The sequence below is a fragment of the Glycine soja genome, chromosome 2, assembly GCF_004193775.1.
Source record: "Glycine soja cultivar W05 chromosome 2, ASM419377v2, whole genome shotgun sequence".
Taxonomy (NCBI): domain Eukaryota; kingdom Viridiplantae; phylum Streptophyta; class Magnoliopsida; order Fabales; family Fabaceae; genus Glycine; species Glycine soja.
In genome coordinates, this window is record NC_041003.1 from 14,145,341 (window position 1) to 14,168,444 (window position 23,104).

The window sequence follows — 23,104 nt, forward strand, 5'->3', positions numbered from 1 at the left end:
AAATAGAAAATTTGTCAAGAGAAATATGTTAAAGAATGTGTTGCTAATACTCTTCTATAAATAAAAGAATAATAATTGTTTTAAAAACTTTATTTAAGGAAAAAATAATTGTTTTAAAAATTCTAATCGTTTACTTAATTGAAATACATTTTATTTGTTCCCTTAATTGTGTTTTTAAGAGTCATTTACACCTTTGTTGCTAACAAAACTTAAACAATATTAGTGTGAGTTCTATAACAAAAAGATATATACCAGTATAAGTTGTGAAACAATTCATTCACATTGATGAAAGTATATTGTCCCCCAATTTAACTTATCACTCCCTGAAACATATATAACATTAGGAGTTATGCAAAGTAATTACTAGTTACATTTGTAGAAAAAGCCCAAAATATACACTCATTCCATTCACATGGGGGTATTATAGCTACTCCACTATGTTATTACTTGTTCCCTCAAAGAGAATATATTCATTCCCTTTGAGCTTAGTATGTATGGGAATCATCATTCATCAATCTGTTTCATGGTCAGGGGCAGGAGAGTACCATGCAGGGTGCCTGCCCATGGTCCTAAGAAGCTTAGTGTATGGTGAATCAGGCATTCTTGCTTGCTCCTCTTCCCTAAGTTCATCAGCAGATTTTGGCAATCCATCAGGTATGGGACACATTCTCTCACCTTCTTCTGATTTCACATCCTTGCTCAGATTCATGTCACCCTTCTTTACTTTGTGCATGATTGAAATCCCATGCAAGCATCCTATTAGGGATTTTACACCACCAGTCTCCAGAATCAGCCTCTCTATGTCTGCTCTTGGGGACTCTTTCTGTAAAACATTACAAACTCAACAATGAATATCATTGATGGTTGATATTCAACATATCAAAATTAAATAATACTATTTATATTTAACAAGTATATTAACTCTTTTCATTACAGATATATATATACCAACAGACTTCCTGTTCCACTTGTCACTGAACATCTTTTCATTGTTTTTTCTTTTTGGCCTACATCTTTAATTTTTTCCAAGTTTTTTTTATCATTTACACTGTTTGAAATGCTAAATAGAAAATAAACGAGTGGAGAAAATTTTGGAATTTAAATTAAAAAGAAATAAAATTTGTTTCTAATTTTATTTTCTTTTTTTCAAATTTTTAAGTGTATTTTCTTTCGTTTCATCCAAAAGATATCTTGAATATTCCACATAGGCATAGAAGGAAGGAAGTTGCATAAACATTCACTTTTTTCCTTTCACTCTACAATTCTAAAAGAGAAATAAATTTATTCAAAAAAGCTTTATTTTCAGAGAAATAAAAGCAAATACAACAGAGCATAAAAAAGGAGAGATTAGTCATGGAAAAAACGGATAATAGGATAAGTACTCCACACCAAATGATACATGTAAAAAAAACGAACACACTAAAAAAGCTAGGCCATATCTTATAAATTACATGCCAGTTTATGACAAAACAAGTAAGGAAAGGAGACCAATAACACAAGCTATAGAAATAAGAACATACTTCAAGATCTTTCAGCTCAAAATAAGCCTGCCAGCAGCTATATGATTGGTCTCCTTCAAGCGTTGAACAATAATCTACAGAATTCAAATTCAAAACACACCACAAACGATGAATTCATATCATTCAACAACAGATCATGATGAAACCCGTAATCAGATTCCATCGTCCATAGGATAAGCAACAGAGAAACACACATCAAAAGGAGTTAATAAACTGAAATCGATACCCCAAATAAAATTACCCAAAAGGGGTCTTTGAATTCATTATAAAGTCGAGAAATTTGGGAAAAAAAGAAAAGAAAAAAGGACGTACCTAAGATCTCTTTCTCAGATTTTTCGATTAAAGGAGGGTCTTTAACGGCCCTTTCAAACTTGGTTCGGCTAAAAGGCTCGAGCTTCGGGATGTAGGGTTGGTTCTTCGATGAGCAACAAACAACGGTGGAAGCGTGTCTCATCGTTGACGAGGTTCGGTTGCTATGTGTGTCGAGAATCAGAGGACCAGAACAAGGACGAAGCAGTGTTGCCTTCATCGTTGAGATCAAGTCTAATAATGATTAGAAACGGGTGTGTTCTTCTTCTACAACAAAGAGGAGATGAGAACAGAGAGTGCGTGCTATTAAGGGTAAGGGTACTGAAGAATGATCCGAGAGACAAGACAAGATATCATTAAATAAGGAGTTTCTCGAACTGGATCAGGATGATGTTGTTGTTATAGATTTATTTTCATATTTTATAACTGTATAACATATCAGAAAAATAAAGACAATATGATTAGTAAGTTGATGAGATAATAATGTAGAAATAGATTCTTTTAAAATAAAGTTGCAAGTTGAAGATTATAAAGAGGGAAATATTGAGTTAAAAAAAAGCATTCTTATATAATTTTTTATTGTAAAATAACTTTTTTTAGATATATTAATAGTAACTTAAAAAATAGAAGTAGGAAGAAGATGGTATAATTCAGTTGTAGAAGAAGATATTTGGCGTTGATTGGTGCTTAAACTTTTTGGTAAAGTGGGTCTATGCCATTGGGTGCACTTTTTTGTAGGGTTAATCCTAGGTGGTTGAATTGACCGGAGCCAAGTGGGTTATGAAGATGTGATGATGCATTTGATAAAGTGGGCTCTTACTTTGTCTTGTACAGAAAATAAGTGGCAATACGAAAACGACCATTCGATTGCCGCGGTTTCGGATAGTAGAAATAGTGAAATACGACCCATTCTCATCTAATGCCGGCGGGATATTTTACTGGTGCTTTTAGATATTTTCCTGTCTTGCTTGCAAATGGTATCTTCTCTCTTTTAATTAATATTTTAAAAAATACTATAACAAGGTGATTACATTTAGTAGGTACTTGTATTCCTTAAACATGCCACAAATATTCAATTTTTTTTATTGTACATATGAAAAAAGATTTTAAAAAAAAATAAAACTCATTTAAATGATATTTATGTCCTAGTTTCATAATTTTAGGTTATGAGAATACCTTATTTTCATTAAAAAAATATTTTAAAAATACAAATATTCTTGTTAAATAGCGGTCGGACTCAATTCTCCTTTGATCGTGCTCCTTACTTAAAGACACTTTAATGCTTGAGGAAAATCTTAATTTTGAACAATAAATAGAATAGTAAATATATAAATGAATAGCGGTTCTTATTTGAAGGATTTTAACTCTATTTATACTAACAGCCTTGGACCTTGGGCTATCATGAAGAAATTGTCATTTAGTTAATTTGTCTTTTAAGTATGATGAAGGAGTAAAACTTTTTAATTTTTTTTTTATTAGGGTCATTTTCGTCTTATAAAAGGTCGGATAAAATTATAAATTATTCTAACCATATATCCACAAATTAACACTTTGTATCATTAATTGATTATATATAAATTTTGTGTGATTTTGTTTTTCTTGTTCTTTTTCAAGTTAATGAATTGGAACCTAAGAAAGTAATATTTGGGTTTTCCCCCTCACACAATTTATCCATATTTATAATTTACTATATAATACTTCATTTAAAAAAAGTGAATGTTAAACTATTTAATTTTTTAAAGATAAATAATTATTTTTATCCATAAAAGTGTATTATAGTATATTGTATTGACAAATTTGTTCCTAAAAAATAAAAATAAAAAAATTAATTTCCAAAAATGTAAAAAGTGAAACAAAATCATCTCATATCGTCTATGTAATACATATGGATAAAAATGTTATGAAATCGATATTCGTGTGGACATAAAAACTAAATTTACTCACAAATATTTATTATAATGTATTATAATTATAATTTTATTTATAATTAACATTTAGATTTTACAAATTGATTTTTTATTTAAAAATTTATTTTTGACTTGTCTCCTCTTAAATCTTGATTTTTTTGTGATAAATTAATATTATTGTGTAATTGAAGTGGATAAATATCATACCTTAATTTAAAAGCTTAAGGATAAAGTTAATGGATATTAATGATGAAGTTAATGGATGTTTTTTTTCTTACTTATATAATGTTTAATTTTCTTATTGAAATTCATCTATATTTCAAATTTATAAACCCAAGATGTAAGTGCAGTGATAATAATAGACAGTCATTATAATTTCTTACACAAGACGGAAACTCTATAATATCATTGAAAATTGAAGCGTCAATATTACATTTCACATAACTTGTAACAAGCTTGGTCCATCTGATTTGATCTCTTGGATTTTCTGAGCAATGACTTCCATGAGGTGCAGTGCAACTTTGAGTTGCATTCCATTCGTGCATGTATTGTAATAATAGATTCACTGAGAGTTGAATTAGTTTTCGAATATTCTCCCAGATATTCATTTCTCATGCGCCACAAACACACAGAAAAGAGCCACCTCTGTTAGACCTTTTAAGTATAATAATAGCAAAAGTTTGATTTTCTCAAGGGTATTATTAATAAGTGTTTTTAGAATATTAATTAAAAAGATAAAATATTTAGTATAAAGATTTTAAGAGAAGGTAAACAAAAATAATTAATAATACAATTTTATGTATTTTAATTAAAAAATTGTCTTTTAATTTTTTAACCAATATCTTAATAACACTTATTAACATTTATTTTTTCTTAATTAATCAATGTCTAAATATTCTAATCTGTTTGTATTGAGTTTTAAGTTTAAAGTATACATGTATTAACAAAAAAGAAGAAGTTTAAAGTGTAGATAAGAACTTCATTATTTATAATAATTGAGTAAAATACATTAATATTTTTAATTTTTTTAGATTGTACACAAATTTCTTATTTTTTTAATATTTATAATAATTTTTCTTACAAAGATATATGATTTAATATTTTTAAACGATTAAAAGGTTAGTATAATGTACAATTTTTTTAAACAATTAAGAGAATTAGCGTAGAGATAAAAACATATTGAGAGAAATTTAACGATCCCATATTTATAATTGTAATTTACTCAAAATAATTCTATTTGACTTTAACAAATTGTTTGGTGTGGACTGTGGTCAACAGAAAAAAAAAAAAAAAAAAAAAGAGGAGGAGGTAAAATTCATTTTGAAAAAGATTAGTTCCTAACTATCAATTGAAAATCCTTACAAAAAAAAACTATCAACTGAAATTAAAATTAGCCTGATAAAAGAAACACGAAAAAGAAAAACAATAATTAATAAACAATAACAATACATGGAATAAGCGAGGACTGAATTATTATTGCCAGAACGAGAACTGCAATTTATAATTTGGAATTTCCAATTCATAATCATAGGGTGAGAAATTTTGGTCCCGGGAATCTTCACCATAGGCCACTCACGTTATCTTTTTTCATCACTTCTTCTTCACCTTCGATCCTTCCTATGTCCAATTAATTGTTTAAGGAGAGGACCAACTCATAACGTCACAAACAATATTATTATTAACATTTAGATTTAGGTGGTGGTGGATTTCAAATTCCAGCTATTACTATTGTTGTTGTTGTTGTTTTTTTTTATCGAAAACCCCCAATCCTAAGGAATCGAAATTGAAATTGAAACAGAGCAACACAGAGCCTGATTTGTTCCAATCGGTGTGGGCTATGGAGAGTGTGAATGATCTGATCCAAGAGGCCAAGCTCCGCACTCTCTGGTGGGCACTCTGTATATTCGCCGTTTCCTATTTCCTAACTCGTAAGTTTTCCTTTTCTTCTCTTTTTGATTTCTCAGTATCTACTTTAGTTTAATATTAGTGAATTAGTGTATGAATCTCGTGTTTCCACTCTCAATTTTGGTTTAATTTTTGGAATTGGTAGCTCCAGCTTTACCAATTTTGCTTGGTTAGTCTTTGTTAATGCTGCTTCAGCTCATTGGTAATGGTTACGTTATGACTGTGGATTGTGGAATTTTATTGATGAACTGAACTCACTATGATTGTTTGTATGTTTGTTTGCTAGCCAAAGTGGTCTAGTTCAATTGGTTAAACAATGTGTGTGAGTTGTTGTAAACCCCTGGCACTTGAGTTCAATTCCTATGAATAAAAAAAATGTTTGTTTGCTAGTGTGTAAGTGGTTTACTCTATCTAGTTTGGCTGTTTATGGCTTTGTTTTGGTTATGAGTTATGACTTCAATTGAAGAGTTCATGTGATCTTTTCCTTTTTAATAGGAAAGAAGGGACAAAAATGGAGAATATATTATGATTGCCATTCAATTGACTTGCTTTTTTTGTCTTTGTACTTATGTTTGTTCTGTTTGGTGATGTTGTGTCGTAGATACTAGTAAATCAATGTGGATGAATGTACCCATGTCGATCCTATTTGTTGTGGGGCTGCGCATTCTTTTCAATAGGGTGGAGTTTCGTTGGAAGCTTCAACAGCCTAGACCGCAGACCTATCTATCTCATTTGGAGAAAAAGCAGTTGTCTCTCAATGATCCATGCCTCACTAGTTTGCCTTCCCCTGCAAAATGGAAGAGGAAAATTGATTCTCCTGCTGTGGAGGCTGCAATGAGTGATTTCATTGATAAGATTTTGAAGGATTTTGTGGTTGATTTGTGGTACTCAGAGATTTCTCCAGATAAGGAGTTTCCGGAGCAGATACGGGCAATAATCATGGATGTTCTAGCTGAAATATCAGGAAGGGTTAAAGAGATAAACCTGGTTGACCTGCTGACAAGGTATCTGGTTTTCCATTTCCTGTATTCACTGCCAGAGAGAAAGTATTTTAAAAACTACTAATTTTCTTATGTTTCATTTACATTTCAGGGATTTAGTAGATTTAATAGGTGTTCACATAGAACTTTTCAGAAGAAATCAAGCTGTTATAGGTGTTAATATTATGAAAACATTATCTTCTGAGGAGCGGAATGACAGATTAAAATTCCATCTGTTGAATTCTAAGGAGCTTCATCCGGCACTAATATCTCCTGAGAGTGAGTACAAGGTGTGAGTGGAGTGTTTTGATGTTATATTTTGTTTCTTTTGAGAATTAGGTCTTCTGTCTCATCTCATTAATGCTCTTTTTGTCAGGTTCTTCAGCGGCTAATGAGTGCTGTTTTAGCTACAGTACTAAGACAACGAGAAGCTCAGTGTCCTGTGATTCGTTCTATATCTCGGGAATTATTAACTTGCTTGGTAATGCAGCCTATTATGAATTTGGCAAGCCCTGGGTATGTCGTTGAATATTTTGTCTTATGTTTATTTTTGGTGATAATTCATTTTTCAAGAGGTGGATCATAGTAATATCTACTGTATGGAAGGATTACTCCATTCAAGATTTAAAGTTTTGTGTGTTTTTTTAGACAATTAGTTTTATTTTTTTTCTATTATTTGTTGAAATCATATTTAGGGCTTACTTAGTTAAGTAGGTTGAAAGTGGGAAGGAACAATATAGAGGACAGAATGATGATGATTTTTCAAACAGTGCTATGGCCCTGAGTATGAATACATTTTATTGTCCCCCTTCTCATATTTATTTTATATCAAGCATGTGTAAGGTGATTTTGTTCTGTTCTGGCTTTGTGCTTATGAAATTGTAGATATAAAACTATTAGACTAGAAAAAAGTGGGAGGTTATGGATCATATAAGGTTGAAGGCTGAGAAGTGAAAGGGTAGCTACTGGGACAGTAGCAAGTTTAATATATTCTGGATGTCTAAGCGTAGGTCAAGGGGGAAATATTATGGGATTTAGGGTGTCAATAGGTTGAGTGACGAGTCTTTGGGTTGCAAGAAAAATGACAGAGAATATAAGAACCTGTGAATTAGCACCTAGGTTATTTATGAACTATGTCTAACATGTACTAATTGTCTAATCGTAATCATTGTGTTTCCATTTTTAAACAATTGTTTTTGGTTTTCCACATCTTTTATACACTAACCCTCTTGTTTTATCCAAGGGCATTTCTAAATTTAAAGATTTATATGTATAATTAAAAATTAAAATGCTTACTTTTGTGGAATTTAAGTTGGAGAGGTGAAAGAAGCCCTTAAGAGGATGAATAATGGTAAAGTTGTTGGCCCTTACCTATTGAAGTTTGGAAATGTGTAGGAGAACATTATATCATTTGGCTCATTAAGTTATTTAACGAGATTTTGAGATCTAAGAAAATGTTAGATGAATTGAGGAGGATCACTTTGCAAGAACAAGGGAGATATTCAAAATCGTGTAAGTGTAAACTACCAAGGTGTAAAACTTATGAGCCACACTATGAAATTATAAGAAACAGTGATTGAGCATAGATTAAGAAAAGAGACTAGGATTGTGGAGAGTAGCATTGTAAATTTAGTGCAAGAACCAAGAGGAAAACAACTTGGAGGTGAAAATTGTAAATGTCATACCATATGTTTTTAAGTTTAAGTATTTGGGATTAATATTACAAAATGATGTCATGGTGGTTAAAATGGTAAAGGGCTTCAGAGATTATTTGTGATCTCAAGACTCAAAAGTACTCTGGTAGTGTTATATTGGGCTTTAAAAGGACGAGAAAAAAATGAGAGTAGCAAAAATGAGTATGTTAAGATAAATATCTGACCAAAGAAGGCACATGATACAAAATAATTGTATATGAGAAGATATTGGTGTGACACCTATTAAGAAAAAGATGATAGAAAATTGGTTGAGGTAGTTTGGACATGTGTAAAGGTCATAGAAGGCACTGACAAAGAGAATAAATTGTATGAATTTTAACCATGTGAAAAGAGGTAGAGAGAGACCAAGAAGGACATTAGAGAAAATTATTAAAAGAAATCTGATGGTAAATAGTATCCTTGAGAATTTGGTTTTTAACTAAGCCAAATGACGTTGTGTGATTCATGTAGCCAATCTTACCTAGTCGGATATGGTTACTGTTATTGTTTGTTATATGTAGAGTTAAAAAGGTAAAGCATATTGTTTAATTGAGACAATTGAAAATATTTTATGCTCAAATATTGTAGAGCATTTGCTTCCTATATGGTTGGTCATCTACAAGACTGGAAAATTGGAGTAGCATTTTAACTGCATTTCTTTATAATTTTTGCAATTCCCATTCATGATACTATGTTTATCTTGATGATCAGGTATATTAATGAACTGATTGAATCTCTTCTACTTCTCTTTAATGATGATGGTACGGAAGGGATGGGCAGTGATCAGTCAACTAATGTAGCAAGTCTCCATCATGGTCATTCTGTTGCCAGTAAGGGTGGACACAACAATCTCACAGCCTCTAATAAGCATCCATCTTTAAATCAAGGAACTGATATGATATTGGCTAAAATGAGTGATCAGGGAGGGACATCGTTACAAGATAGCACTCTCCATCAAGAGTCTAAACAAGTTGGGCCTGCTGATTGGGCACGAATGTTGGAGGTTACAACTCAGAGGAGAACTGAAATTCTTATGCCGGAGAATCTTGAGAACATGTGGACAAAGGGAAGGAATTACAAAAGGAAAGAGAACAAAATTATCAAAGCTGGCTCTAAGGATCTTTCTGCAAAGAGTCCCTCTACAGACAGTTCACGGCCTCATAGAAAATTGGCTCAGGAAACATCAGCAAGTAAACGTGGAAAGTATGAAGTTGCAGATGGGAAGTCTTCTCTGCCGCCATTGCCTGCCATAGGTTCAGATCCCCTGCAAAATGTTGGAAGTGCAAAAAATTCAGAATCTCCTAAAAACCCTGGCAAGGAATTGTCTATTGTGGGAGATCTTGCTTCTGATGCTTATAGAAGTCCACTAAAGAGGTCGAGTAGTGCTTCTTCCTTAGGAATCCTATCTAATAAAGAAGACTCCAGAATTTCAGAGTTTTTCAACCCTGAACTTGAGAGGCACAGTGAAGGATTTCGGGGAAAGAGTTCTTCTAATATGATTGTTAGGAAAGAAGGGTCATTAGTTCCTAAGCTTCGGTGTCGGGTATGCACTTTTGGCTGTAATAGTTTTCAGATATAGTATTTTAAATATTGTTAATGGATTTGATTTCTGTCGATACTTGTTGATTGTTGTTTTTGTCTACTAAAATATTTCAGGTTGTGGGAGCATATTTTGAGAAAATTGGGTCCACATGTTTTGCTGTTTATTCAATTGCAGTGACTGACGCACAAAATAAAACTTGGTTTGTAAAAAGAAGGTTTAATTCTTTCATACATTTTTATAAAAGCAGTAGTAAACAATTTACCTTTGAAATTTGAAATTTAACACAGACAATTTAATTAGAACTTGCTTTATACAAGGTGTAATTTATTTACATTTGAGTTCTAAGATCTAACCATAAATAAAATGCAAGGATCATTAAATTGTATTTTTTCGTCTAATCTTTCTCTTTCCCATATTGAGTTAAACTGCTTCACCATAGAGAATAAATATGTTCAAGTCTCAAAATTGTTTTATTTCATCTTTATATTTGTAAAGAGATTTAGGGAGAAGAGAGAAGGAGAGAGAGAAAGGAAAGTGTTTCTTGATGAGGATTCAACCCGACCATAGATTGGGAAATGAAGCAGTACATATAGGCAGTTGCATAACAGAATGATAAAGCTGTTAGGCAGTTGCATAACAGAATGATGAAGTTGCTAGGCAGTTGCATAACGGAATGATAAAGTTGCTAGGCAGTTACATAACAAAATGATAAAGTTGTTAGACAGTTGCATAACAGAATGATAAAGCTGTTGACAGTTGTACTTACAACTGTCTAACAGAAAACTAACCTAACCTGAGTTAGTTAACTGTGAGAAACAGTTAACTAACCTTTGATTACAAGAGATACAGAAACTAAGTAAAAAACACTTAGGAAGTAAAATACTACTCTCTTATAAAGGCATTGTTGACGTCCATTTGCTGTAACTTCCACTTGTTGGTGACAGCTAAAGTTAGTAGGATCCTTACAGTTACTGGTTTAATAACTGGAGAAAAAGTCTCATTGTAGTCTTTTCCCAGTTGTTGATAAAAGCCTTTGGCTACAAGCTTCACCTTGTACTTAGTAATAGAGCCATCTGGATTCTCTTTTACTCGAAACACCCACTTGCAACTGATGACAGATACGGAAGTAGGTAACTCAACCAAAGACCATGTACCATTGCAAAGTAAAGCATCATACTCAACCTGCATAGCTTGCTTCCACGTAGAATTAGAGAGTGCTGTTTTGACATTCTTAGGTTCAGCGTGTGCTAACATTAAAGTGGGATTGAGTCTAGACTTCACTATGCCAGATTTGGCCCTAGTGCACATGGGGTGCACATTAGCCTCTCTCACCAAGGGTCCTGAACCAGAATCATCAGAAATGGATGCTACAGAGGTGGATGGTGAAGCTTGAGATGTATTAGAGGAAACCTGACCAGGGGAGGGTTGAGGCAATATTGGTGAAGGAAAGCATAAGCTCCTGACTGAGTTGAGGTGGTGGCAGCAACTTGTGCTATAGGTATAGGTAAAATAGAAAGGGGATTGGTAGGAGTAGAAGGTGAAGATGTGGGTTTGGGTGGGGAAAATAGGTCAGGATAGGGAGATTGATCCTCATTAAAGATCACGTCCTTTGAAATATACAAGCAGCCATCTGCAGCAAGGCATCTATACCGTTTGTGTGGCATGGAATAGCCCAGAAAAATGCATTCCTGAGATCTAGGTTCAAATTTATAGGTGTTATAAGTTCGACGCAAAGGGAAGCAAGAGCAGCCAAAAACTCTTAGAAACTTATAATCTGGAATTTTGTTAATCAGTTTCTGATAAGGGATGTCACCATTCAGCACTGGAGTGGGGAGTCTAGCATTGAAAAGTCTCGCAAGAAGAATTTGGGCTCGTTGAATCTTGCTAAGGGTTCGAATTCCAATTCTGCTTCTGAAGCTCAGGTTCATCTAACTCAGGGTAACACACACTCCTCCTCAAACTATGATTCTGTGTATGGTAATCAAGGGATGATGGTGGCTGTTTGTATGGTCGAGTGGTCATAGTTTCTGTCTCTCCTCAAACTATGATTCTGTACAAGGTGATCCTTTGGGCACGAAGTCTCTCATTGCTTTGATACCGTAAAGAGATTTAGGTAGAAAAGAGGAGAGAGAGAGAGGAAAGTGTTTCTGTATTGATGAGGATTCAACCCAACCATAGATTGGGGAATGAAGCAGTACATATAGGCAGTTGCATAACAGAATGATAAGGCTGTTAGGCAGTTGCATAACAGAATGATAAGGCTGTTGACAATTGTACTTACAACTTTCTAACAGAAAACTAACCTAACCTGGGTTAGTTAACTGTGAGAAACAGTTAACTAACCTCTGATTACAAGAGATACAGAAACTAAGTAAAAAACACTTAGGGAGTAAAATACTACTCTCTTATAATTTGTGCTTTCACTTAGCCATAATTTCTCTTGGTGATATTCAGATACAGGAATTTTGAGCGATTGCACCGGCATCTTAAAGATATTCCCAATTACACATTGCAATTGCCTCCTAAAAGGATATTTTCCTCAAGCACAGATGATGCCTTTGTACATCAACGCTGCATTCAACTTGATAAATATCTTCAGGTATCTTATTCCTTATCTAAAAAGTTTCTTAAGTTTCCCTTTGTACTATTTTTAATAATTACATCTTGCTGCAGGATCTCCTGTCAATAGCTAATGTAGCCGAACAACATGAAGTATGGGATTTCTTCAGTGTTTCCTCAAAGGTGTGCATTTGCATGGTATTTCTTATCATAACTTCTGACGAGGGACCTTTACATAATTTTCTCTCCATGCTTTTGGATGTCAAAAATGACAATCTAAGATCTAACAAACTTTTTTTTTCTGTTTTACCCCTGAAGAACTACTCATTTGGGAAATCTCCTTCAGTGATGAAGACCTTGGCAGGTATCTGGTTCTAAGTTCTAACATTTTTGTTTTATGTCATGTTTCATGCTCAGGCTGTAGCTATTCTATGTATGGTGGCCCCTCCTGTTAATCTTCTAAGTTAATGAAATTTTTATTGGCAATTCTTTTTTTAAAATTTTTGAAGTCCTTAAACTTTTGAAAGTCTGGTTACCATTAAAAACAATTAAAAGGATTAATTACAACGACCTCTCCTGAGGTTAGTAGCAAATTCACTTAGACTTTGCATGTTTCATAAATTACACATGCTTCCCTTCCACATCCCTTGCTTTGTTATTTTTAAGGGTACTATGTGTATGGTTTGTACATAAAAAATGAGGAATGCATGTGTAGGCAAAAAATATATAAAAGGTTAAAGGCATCAATGCATAAGATAAGAATAATATATAAAATAAGGGATGTAGGCAAAAAAATTTAATCTAGTAGGGCATAGGTGTAATTACCACTAACCTTAGGGGAAGTTAGTTTAATTATCCCTAAAAAGAAAAATTGAATAGAAGTGGGAGAAAAGGCTTCCTGCTGTACCAAAGTGTGTCTTTTCTATGTTACTTGTGGACTCAAGCCCATGAGGTTGAAACTTTTCTGTCATTTTTGTGGGTTGATTGGGCTGGATAGAATAGGGGCTAGGCAGCTATTGTATATTTGTATTGTATTATCTGATAACACTTTTTTGTTGAAATTATATGTGGCTCTATGTCTGTAATAGCTGCAGTTTTTTCATTGGATGTCAAAAGTGTTTATTGTAGAAAATTCTGTCGATGAATTATTTATCCCTAGTTGATAGAAAATGCTTTGCATGAAGATCTTTTTAATGCTTTTTGTAATATGGACTGAATTGCTATGTAACTGCTTATAAGATGATTGTGCTACAGGAAAAAAATGTCATTTTCTTATTCTAAAACCAATCCTTTCTTTGTTTTTCGATAGTATTTAGTATTTATGTTTTAACTTAATCCTAACCTGAAAAGGGTCTTTTACATTTAGATTTTTATTTTATTTTATTTTTTGTCTATTGATTCCAAATTCAATGTTTAATTTTTTATATTAACAGTCAATGTAGATGATGCTATGGATGATATTGTACGCCAGTTTAAAGGTGTTTCAGATGGTTTAAGGCGAAAAGTTGTTGGTTCATCATCCCTCATCAATGAGGGATCTGCTACATCTAATACCCCATGGAATTTGTCCTGGAATGCTGATGAAATCGACAAAAGCATTCCAAGGCAAAGTACTGCAGAAAGTGTTAGCTCTGATAATGAGGAAGGTGAAAGGAACAATTTTGACCGTGAGAATATTGATAGAGAAGCAGCACAAGATAGTGGATTGCATTCTTACAATGCATTGATCTCAAAGGGTTACTCATCACGAATAAGCAATTGGGATGAAGAGTCCAGGAACTTGGATTTTGATAGAAAGCATGATATGGTGGTTGAAGCTAGGGCTGGCAATGGTATTCCTGCTACAAATTTCATTCTGATTCATGATAATTTGGAGGATCCAGTTGGAGTGCCACCTGAGGTCTGTGTAGTCAACTGAGTTTGCTTTTCGTTCCGGTTTACAAATTGTATCCACCAAATATTTTAAGAAGCTGAGCTATTATCAGGCATCCTAGCTTTCATTGACTTCTTCAGTTCTTCAAGATCCCGATACCTCAAATATTTACCAAACCTTTTGAAAATAAAGTTTTCTGTAACTTTTTCTATCATGAAGTTAAAACGAGAAGCATGAATCAAATATATTGGTGTTCAAAAACATTTTGGAAACATGCTTATGATCTACTGTAACTCCTCTGTCGTTTTCCCTTTCTCTCCTTCTAGGGGGAAGAATAATGGTTTGAGAGCCAGCAAAAATCACAACTGGATTTTTACTTAGGATTTTGTGAAACAGAATTTTGTCAGGATTGTTTCATTTTCTCTTTATTCTTTGATGAGAACCCTTTCTTTTTTCTGGTTTAAAAGACATATTATGAGCATTAATAAGTTTGATATTTTTCTCTTCGCAGTGGACTCCACCTAATGTTAGTGTCCCCATTTTGAATTTGGTTGACAACATATTTCAACTTAATAAAAGAGGCTGGATAAGGTATACTATTCTATCTGGCTGTTCTGTAATTTTCAATTCAGTAACTGGTAGAAATAATGTCTGTTAACTTCCAAAAAAATTAATCTTATACTAATTTGCAGAAGCTTCTTTTGATGTTTTTTATTTTAGGTGTTTTCTAGTTTACAAGTTATCTTAATATACTATGTGATTTTGCATGTTGTTTGAGACAAAATAAATCCTAGACTTGCATTGTACCTAGCAGCTCATGATTTTAGAATATCAGGTTCCTTGATGTGATATGAAAACCTTCATGGTGAAGTGAATGAGAGTCTGATCCTTGCACCCTTTCATCATTAAAATTTAGCACAGCATAGTGATGATTGTTCAACTTATGCTTTGTCCATGCGTCAAAAGCCTGAAGGGATCCACCCCCCCCCCCCCCCTCAAACACTGCAAATGGTCAGGTTCTTATGGTATAAAAAACCAGGAGCAAATAAAGATTCTACTTGATAATTCAAGTTAAGGTTCTGTGAGGTGAAGAAGAAAGACTTTTGATGTAGATTTTGTGTTTTTTTATAAACCTATCTAGACTTTTGGCCTACATTATTAGTGTACTGTACAGAGAGCTGCAGTATTCAACTGCACTCTCAGTTAAGTGTGTTAGCTAGGTTAGTTATTGACCACTTTCATTCCTTTATCCCCTGATTTGAAATGAATAATTTACCAATTAAGCTGCTCATGTTAGCTTCTTTTTTTTATTATAACCATCATTTATAATATGCCTTATATTTTGTTTCTTAGGCTAAATGGACTCTGTCCGTACAAAATATGAAGTATCATTACACCGTCAATTTGTGTAATTTCTAGGACTTAAAAGTTGCTAATGTTATCATTTATGTCTTATGTTCATGCAGAAGACAGGTCTATTGGATTTCAAAACAGATATTACAGTTGGTGATGGAAGATGCAATCGATGATTGGCTCCTGAGACAGATTCATTGGCTCCGGAGAGAGGAAACTGTTTCCCAAGGGATTCGGTGGGTCCAAGATGTAAGAATTCAGCCTGAACTTTAAACATCTTTTTATGGAGACATTGTATGCCAACTCACAGAAATGAGGATTTTAATACAAATTAACAGTAGTAAAAACTAGGCTTAGTTGGCTGTCTGGCTTGATTAAAATTAACTATTTCTCTGTTTGATAGTGCATCTAAAGCACTGGGTATAATTGTAATGGGTTAATCATGTTCTGAGTTTTCAAAAGATTAAATAAAATTTTGCTTTAGAAAGTGATATCAAATTATCAATACTTGTCCTTTTTATCTTTTATGTCTTTGTTTGGTCAAAAGAAAGTCAATTCACTAATTGCTAGTCTTGATGAGTCAAAGATTGCTGATGAAGGGCTAAACTCTTGTGTGGAAATTTCTTTATTATAAATTATAGTTACCACTCGAATTTGGATGGAATTATTTCCAGGTAATAAGAAAAAAATAAAAATTATAGAATAATTTACACTGGATTAATCTTTCATGTTGTGTGCTCATGCTTTTAGGTCCTATGGCCTGGTGGTACATTTTTTTTAAGAGTTGGGACTCCCCAGATAATTAGTGACAGTGATAAAAAATCTTCTCCAACAATGAGCAGATCTGGTGGAAGCAACATCACGAAATCTGAGTCAGGGTCTTTTGAGCAAGAGCTCGAGGCTGCTCGTAGAGCAAGTGACATCAAGAAACTGCTGTTTGGTTAGTTTTATTTCCTGTAGAATTCTATGTTTATTAATTTGAGATCGTTAGGTTGTTAGATATTCTTCCACTTCGAAGTTTTTTTTTAACAGTGTTGGTATTTAGTATGGATTTTGATTAAATTAAAAGGCTTAAATACTTTTTTCGTCCTTGTAATTTAGCATTTCTTTTTCATTTTTCATCTTTGTAAATTTTATTTTTTTTCGTTTTAGTCCTTACAAAATGTGTTTGTTTTGTTTTTCGTCCTTAAAGTGCCTTAGATAGAACTTTGAATAGTAAAAAGAAGACTTTAAACAGTGGAAAAAATGTTGTCTAAAACACTTAAAGGACAAAAAAACAAAACAAACATATTTTGCATGATCAAACAAAAAAAAATTTTTGCAAGGTCGAAAATGAAAAAAGCACTAATTTGTAGTGACGAAAAAAAATTTAAGCCAAATGAAAACTAACTTATCATGCTTTAAGTTAACCATAAGAGTGAGAAAATTTATCACCAATCACGTTTCAAAATATGCTATGCACCAATTTTGTATTTCTATCAAGTGTTTTACATTATTTAATCTTCTTTCCCCTATACAACAATAACAATAGTCTCATCCCATTTGGTGAGGTTACATGAAGCATATGACACCATTGAAGTCGGTTAAAAATCAAATTGTCAAAGATATTATTGACCATAAGATCTCTTTTGATTAATTTTTCTCTTATGTTCTCGGTTTTCCTTTATCCCTTTTCACACCGTTAAAATTCATGTGATCTACTTTCCTTACCGTTGTCTCTAGTGACATTCTTTGCAAGTGTCAAAGCCACTTTAACTGATTTTCTGTGGCCATTTTCTTGATAGGTGCTGCACCAATATTTTCCCATTCTGTATCCCATCCTTTCTTGTATAGCCATACATCCCTCTTAACATAATTTCTGTTACTCCTACTCTTTTTATCTTGTTATCCCGAACTCTAGCATTCATTACCATAAAGTATAGCCGGTCACATATAAAGCATTCATTACCATAAAGTATAGCCGGTCACATATAAATACGACAAAACTTTCTTTTGAGCTTTATAGGTACTTTATGGTCACAAATAACCTTTGATGTTTTTCTCCATTTTAACCACTGAGCTTATATACTGTGTGCGAAAGCGTTAATTTCCCCATCATTTTTTACTATTAATCTTCTTATGTGTTGATTTCCTCTTTCTTCAAAGATTAGTACACAAACACCCTGTTATCTTTTACTAAAGTGTACTGCTGACACCTCAGTTTATCTGTTGTAGTCACACTCCTCGTTATTTAGTTGTTTGGTTATTAGAGATTTTCAATATACACTTTTTACAAATTGAATACAAAAAAAAAAAGCATTATAATAGTTTGTCAAAGGCTTAAAGTGTTAATCTGGTTGTTACTTCATAGTGCTACAAACAAATAAATTCATATGAATTCTAATCAAATTTGTTCTACTATTTAGATTGAAATTGAATGACAGCTAAACTTCACATAATCACAATTCACTCGTATTGCTCAAATGGCACTAGGTTTCTGTAGTAATTAATTAAAGAATGGGGTTAGTGTAATTGCAAGTTTACAATGATTGGAGAGGTAGACGAGATAGTTGGACAAAGTGACATCATGCATTTATTTTTCCCTCTACATAACTTAGATGCACATCTCATTTTATTTATATAGTTATGGAATTTGTTGGCCCTTACTATTCTGGCGAACTTACAATGGCATAGTTGCTGTAGAAGGTCTTTGAATGTTATGGTACTTCCATGTTTCATGTTCTTCATTCAGTCTTTAGAATCTTATGTTGATTTAAGTGAGAATAGCGGGTGCCATTGTCAGAATTTACATTCCCAGACTTTGACATATAAAGTTTCCATTCTTACCAGATGGAGCTCCAACAACTTTAGTCAGCTTAATCGGCCATAAGCAGTACAGACGTTGCGCCCGGGATATATACTACTTTAGTCAGGTTAAATCTCTGTCCCATACCATTGTTGTATTCACTTTGTTGTGTTTGCCATGATCTTTCTCTTATCCACTTGAAATTTTTTCTGCTAAACTAACAATTCTATCATCTTGTGTTTTAGTCTAATGTATGTGTGAAGCAACTTGCTTATGCAATTTTGGAACTTGCACTTGTCTCCATCTTCCCCGAGATTCGGAATGTTGTGAAGAGTATTCACCAACCTGTATAGAGCTTTTCCATCATGACATATGGTATGGCCAGCATATGTGGGACATGAAATTGGGAAGAACACGTTTGATGGCTTTGCTGTCCGGTAACATGCAAGATGATTGATTTGGGAACTAGGCCAATTGTTTTGTAACTATGTCCATCTGTATAAAAAGATAGATTTAGTGCGTGTACAGAAACAATTGTTTTGTGGGATTCATTATGCTTTGTCAAGTCAAGGCATACCCCCTTGTCATGGGGATTTTGTATTGTTACAGACTCGAGAAGTCAAATGCATCTAGTGAATGAATATTCTTTATTTGTTCATCGTTGGGATACGAGGATTTTTTGTTTATATCTAAAAATAAGTGAATCAGGTTGACTTTTACAGAAAACGGGATTCAAACGGGATCTTAGAAAACGGGATTTAGAAATGCATCTAGTGAATATTCTATATTGGTTCATCCAATGAAGCCTTTGCAATGATAAACCAAACACACAATTTCATTTAGGTTTAGTGATAAAAATAAAATAAAAATCTATAATCTATCACAATAGATAAAGGGATATAATTTTGTAACTAATTTTTGGTCTTCACATCTTCGAATACATTTATGACCCTTAATTTCATTCTTATCTATTATTCCTTTTGAACTGCAACAATAATATGTGTAGTAATTAAAGAATAAAATGTAAAAAATACACAAAATGAAACTGATACAAAAAAGTAATCACTCACTCCTTTTTATCCTCACACCGTATCCCTTATTACTAACATTTTAACCTAAGTAAAAAAAATGTTAAAATATCATCGATGTCTTTGTTTATGTCTTGGATTGGAACACTCGTCAAATGGAAGTTTAATTCTTAAGGAAGCGTTTTATGAAGTTTCCTGAGATTATCTGGACAAATACTTCGTAAAATGGTTCATATGACCTGTTTATTTGTCAGGTGCAACAAGACCCAAGACGCAGTTGGTAAGATGAGTAAGGATTTTAAATTCTCTTCATTTTTATTATTTATTTTTCTTATACGCGATCATATACTTTAAACAGTTTGTAAATATAATAAAATTTGTTACTTCTACTCATGTCAAGATACTACAAAACCAGAGAAGAAAATGTTACACATTTATTTGTCTTAACTTCTATTTCTATAAATAATGATATCAATTATTCTAATTGCACAAATGAAATCAGGTGTGAAGGTGTTATACTTATATTATCAAAACTATAATTAAATAATGTTGCATGTCCGTAAAGAATAGAAACAACAATAAATTTTACAAACCTAAAAGCAAAAAAAAAAAAAAAAAAAAAACGTTTGCAACATAATTTTAAACAAACATTTAATGGATTTTTTAAATTTTATCTTAGAAGTGAAAATTATGATTTTAATTTTAAAACAAAAACATGATAATAGAAGATTACCTCTTCAACTGATCTAGTTTTCAAGTTTTAAAATTTCGTTTAAAAAAATTAAATAAATTTTAAAATTGCATGCCCATGATTGTGGAAGTGAGTAACTCACCATTTTGGTTAATGAAAAATATTTTTAAAAGAAAAAGTAAATTTAAAGTATTGAATTATTTTTAAAATTATGATAAATTTTAGAAAAATAAAAGCAGAATTATTTTTTTAATTTTTTTATGTTTTAAAAAAATTAATAAATTTTAGAAAACTAAAAGCAAAAGAAAAGCTCCGGAAATGCCACATAATTATAAACCTATTTTTAAATATGACTTCTTATAATTTTAAAATCAACAGTAAAAAAATAATTTTTAAATCATTCTTTTAAAAGTAAAAATTATGATGTTTAAAATTTTCATATTCCGAAAAAAGAAAAAAATCTTAACGTAGAGAAATGCAATAACAAAATAGAAAATCGAACACACATGTGTTACTGTGTTTCCGCTCTTATAAAGATAAAGAAAATGACTTCCTTGACTTATTTTTATCATTATATAAAGTTTTGTATACTAAAAATAAATTAAAGTGTTTTTAGTTTTTGAAAATATGACATTTTTGGAATTAATCTATCTTGAATATTTATTGTAAAAAAAATTACTTTTAACATGTGACACCCTCTATCCCAACATACATAAAGAAAAACATATAAAAATTTATAATTTAATTAAAAACATCTCCGACTCACTGTTAACATATAAAAATCTTAACGTGTGACACCCTCATTCTTTTAACGTGTCACATTCACTTCACTGTTACCAAATAAAATTTATTAAAAACATCTCTGACTCAAAACAAGATCGTCCAAATCTCCAAAGAATGAACTACAGACTTAGCATTTGAAACAAAATGATAAAAACTACATGTCAAAAAATTCATGTAATTAATACAGAACCTCATACCTCAATGTCACATCCTACCAGAACATTGTGTTTTAGCGTCCTCTAGCATGAGGTTCTCCATAGTCATCTACCTAATCATCTACTCTCACAAACACAAAGTTCGAGATCATCGTAGGATCCAAACACAAACAACAGGAAGTGAGTTATCATATTCATAACTAATAGAGAGAAATAAAACAATATAGATATACATATTATATAAATGAAATATAATTTACTTTAACACAACTCATGTCATTTTACCACTTATTGCATAACATTACATTTCAACACTACATGTTTCACACATTTTACCATCATTCACGTATTCAAGGATCAAAACACAATATTACTCAACCAACCAATCAATATCGATCAATACACAATTGTTATGCAACAAATATACTAACACTCAATCTTATATGCAATGTAATATCATGTTAGTAAAAAACCTCATCGGGCGCCAGGAGTACATGACAAGACAGACCACACACTGATAAATCAAGTCACTCTCACTAGGCAAAATTATAGGAAAACCAACCAGGATCACTCTGTTTTGCAAGAACGTTCCAATCATATGAGATCAGCATAAGCTTCAAGGAACATTCAAACCAAGTGTATTTACCCCAAGGCCTACACTCCAAAGAGTCCTTTAGAGCCTCTATCTCCTGATTCAGGTTCAACCCATAAAACATTTTAGCATGCAGACTCTATCTATGAAATATACAAAATACACGACTCCTCAATTATTCTCAAAATAATTTTAACTTGTCGTGCCTCAAAGTAATTAAACTCGTCAGGTTCCCACAATGGGTCCTATCACAATACTCGTTGTGTATTAACTCGTCGCCCTTAAAAGGTCTTACAATTGTGTGATTATACGATTCATAGCTCACAACTCAATGCACATAACATCTCAATACACATGTGTGATATCATAATTTAACACATACTCAACTTGTCACTTGCACATAGTTCATCACGCTTCCATAATCCCTAGACAACATGTTATCACACCTCATGCATTATATACATGTCACACAATAATAATATTAATATGTTATGTTCATATGATTAAATCTCTCAAACAATTTCACATAATCATATTAAAATCAAAAGAGAGGGCGAGCCCTGGTGCAGCGGTAAAGTTGTGCCTTGGTGACTTGTTGGTCATGGGTTCGAATCCGGAAACAGTCTCTTTGCATATGCAAGGGTAAGGCTGCGTACAACATCCCTCCCCCATACCTTCGCATAGCGAAGAGCCTCCGGGCAATGGGGTACGAAGAAAAAAAATATTAAAATCAAAAGAATTAAAATCATTGGTAAAAAACATGAAATCACCAAGAACACTCAATTTTATCAATCATTTCGCATCAGGGCATCAATTGTCCTACCAAACACAACAATCTCGTAATTATAATCACAAAGGAAGAATCACAATATAGTAAACATCTCAAAATAAATCACAATTTGATTCTTTAAGGATTCATACATGTGTTCATTCTAACCTCAATTGCGATAAATCCATTCCTTACCTCTAAGCGAGGTCAAATGTGTAGTCTGGTAATGATAACGACATCTCTAACGGTTCCCTAAGATTTTTCAAGTTTTTCCTCTGGTTGTCCTACCAGGGTTTCCAAGTATTAGAAAGAATAAGAGATTAGAACTTCCATTTCACTGTTTACATGTGAGAGACATTTCTATAACCATAGATATTATTTCTTAAATCTCAACGGTGGAGATGTGTGAAAATGAGTTTCAAACTTGGTGTTTAAATTTCAGGACGATCCAACGGTGCCTGAGATCATAGTTTTAGTGGAACAAGTTTGAGTGTATACGAAAAAAAAAAGATTTTGAGGGAAGTGAGTGTACCTAATATGTCTCTATTTATAGGTAGGGTACTTTTATCCTATTATTTACTCTATTTTTTATTTTATTATTTTATAAAAATGAATTTTATTTTACTTTCTATCAAATAAATAAATAAAATATCTTTTT

At 32.5% G+C, this 23,104-nt stretch overlaps 2 protein-coding genes across 4 annotated transcripts; one reads left to right on the forward strand and one right to left on the reverse strand.

Moving 5' to 3' along the window:
• Positions 1 to 225: 225 nt before the first annotated feature.
• Positions 226 to 2,298, reverse strand: LOC114388994 (CCG-binding protein 1-like). The gene is made up of 3 exons (XM_028349556.1): positions 1,833 to 2,298; positions 1,521 to 1,594; positions 226 to 823 (listed from the first exon to the last, which is right to left on the reverse strand). The coding sequence occupies exons 1-3, from the start codon at positions 2,047 to 2,049 to the stop codon at positions 512 to 514; spliced, it is 603 nt and encodes a 200-aa protein (XP_028205357.1). The 5' UTR covers positions 2,050 to 2,298; the 3' UTR covers positions 226 to 511.
• A 2,917-nt stretch (positions 2,299 to 5,215) lies between these two features.
• LOC114388999 lies at positions 5,216 to 19,095 on the forward strand. Of its 3 annotated transcripts, none has more exons than XM_028349569.1 (16): positions 5,222 to 5,431; positions 5,535 to 5,664; positions 6,243 to 6,645; positions 6,734 to 6,911; positions 6,998 to 7,137; positions 9,027 to 9,858; positions 9,972 to 10,072; positions 12,313 to 12,457; positions 12,532 to 12,600; positions 12,736 to 12,781; positions 13,851 to 14,317; positions 14,802 to 14,881; positions 15,757 to 15,892; positions 16,394 to 16,583; positions 18,473 to 18,555; positions 18,674 to 19,095. In XM_028349569.1, the coding sequence occupies exons 2-16, from the start codon at positions 5,574 to 5,576 to the stop codon at positions 18,779 to 18,781; spliced, it is 3,069 nt and encodes a 1,022-aa protein (XP_028205370.1). In that variant the 5' UTR covers positions 5,222 to 5,431; positions 5,535 to 5,573; the 3' UTR covers positions 18,782 to 19,095. The 3 variants fall into 3 exon arrangements, 2 of the variants coding, with proteins under 2 accessions (XP_028205370.1, XP_028205378.1); XM_028349577.1 differs by having other exon boundaries at positions 5,252 to 5,268; XR_003661662.1 differs by lacking the exons at positions 14,802 to 14,881; positions 18,473 to 18,555; positions 18,674 to 19,095 and having other exon boundaries at positions 5,216 to 5,664; positions 16,394 to 16,531.
• Positions 19,096 to 23,104: the final 4,009 nt, after the last annotated feature.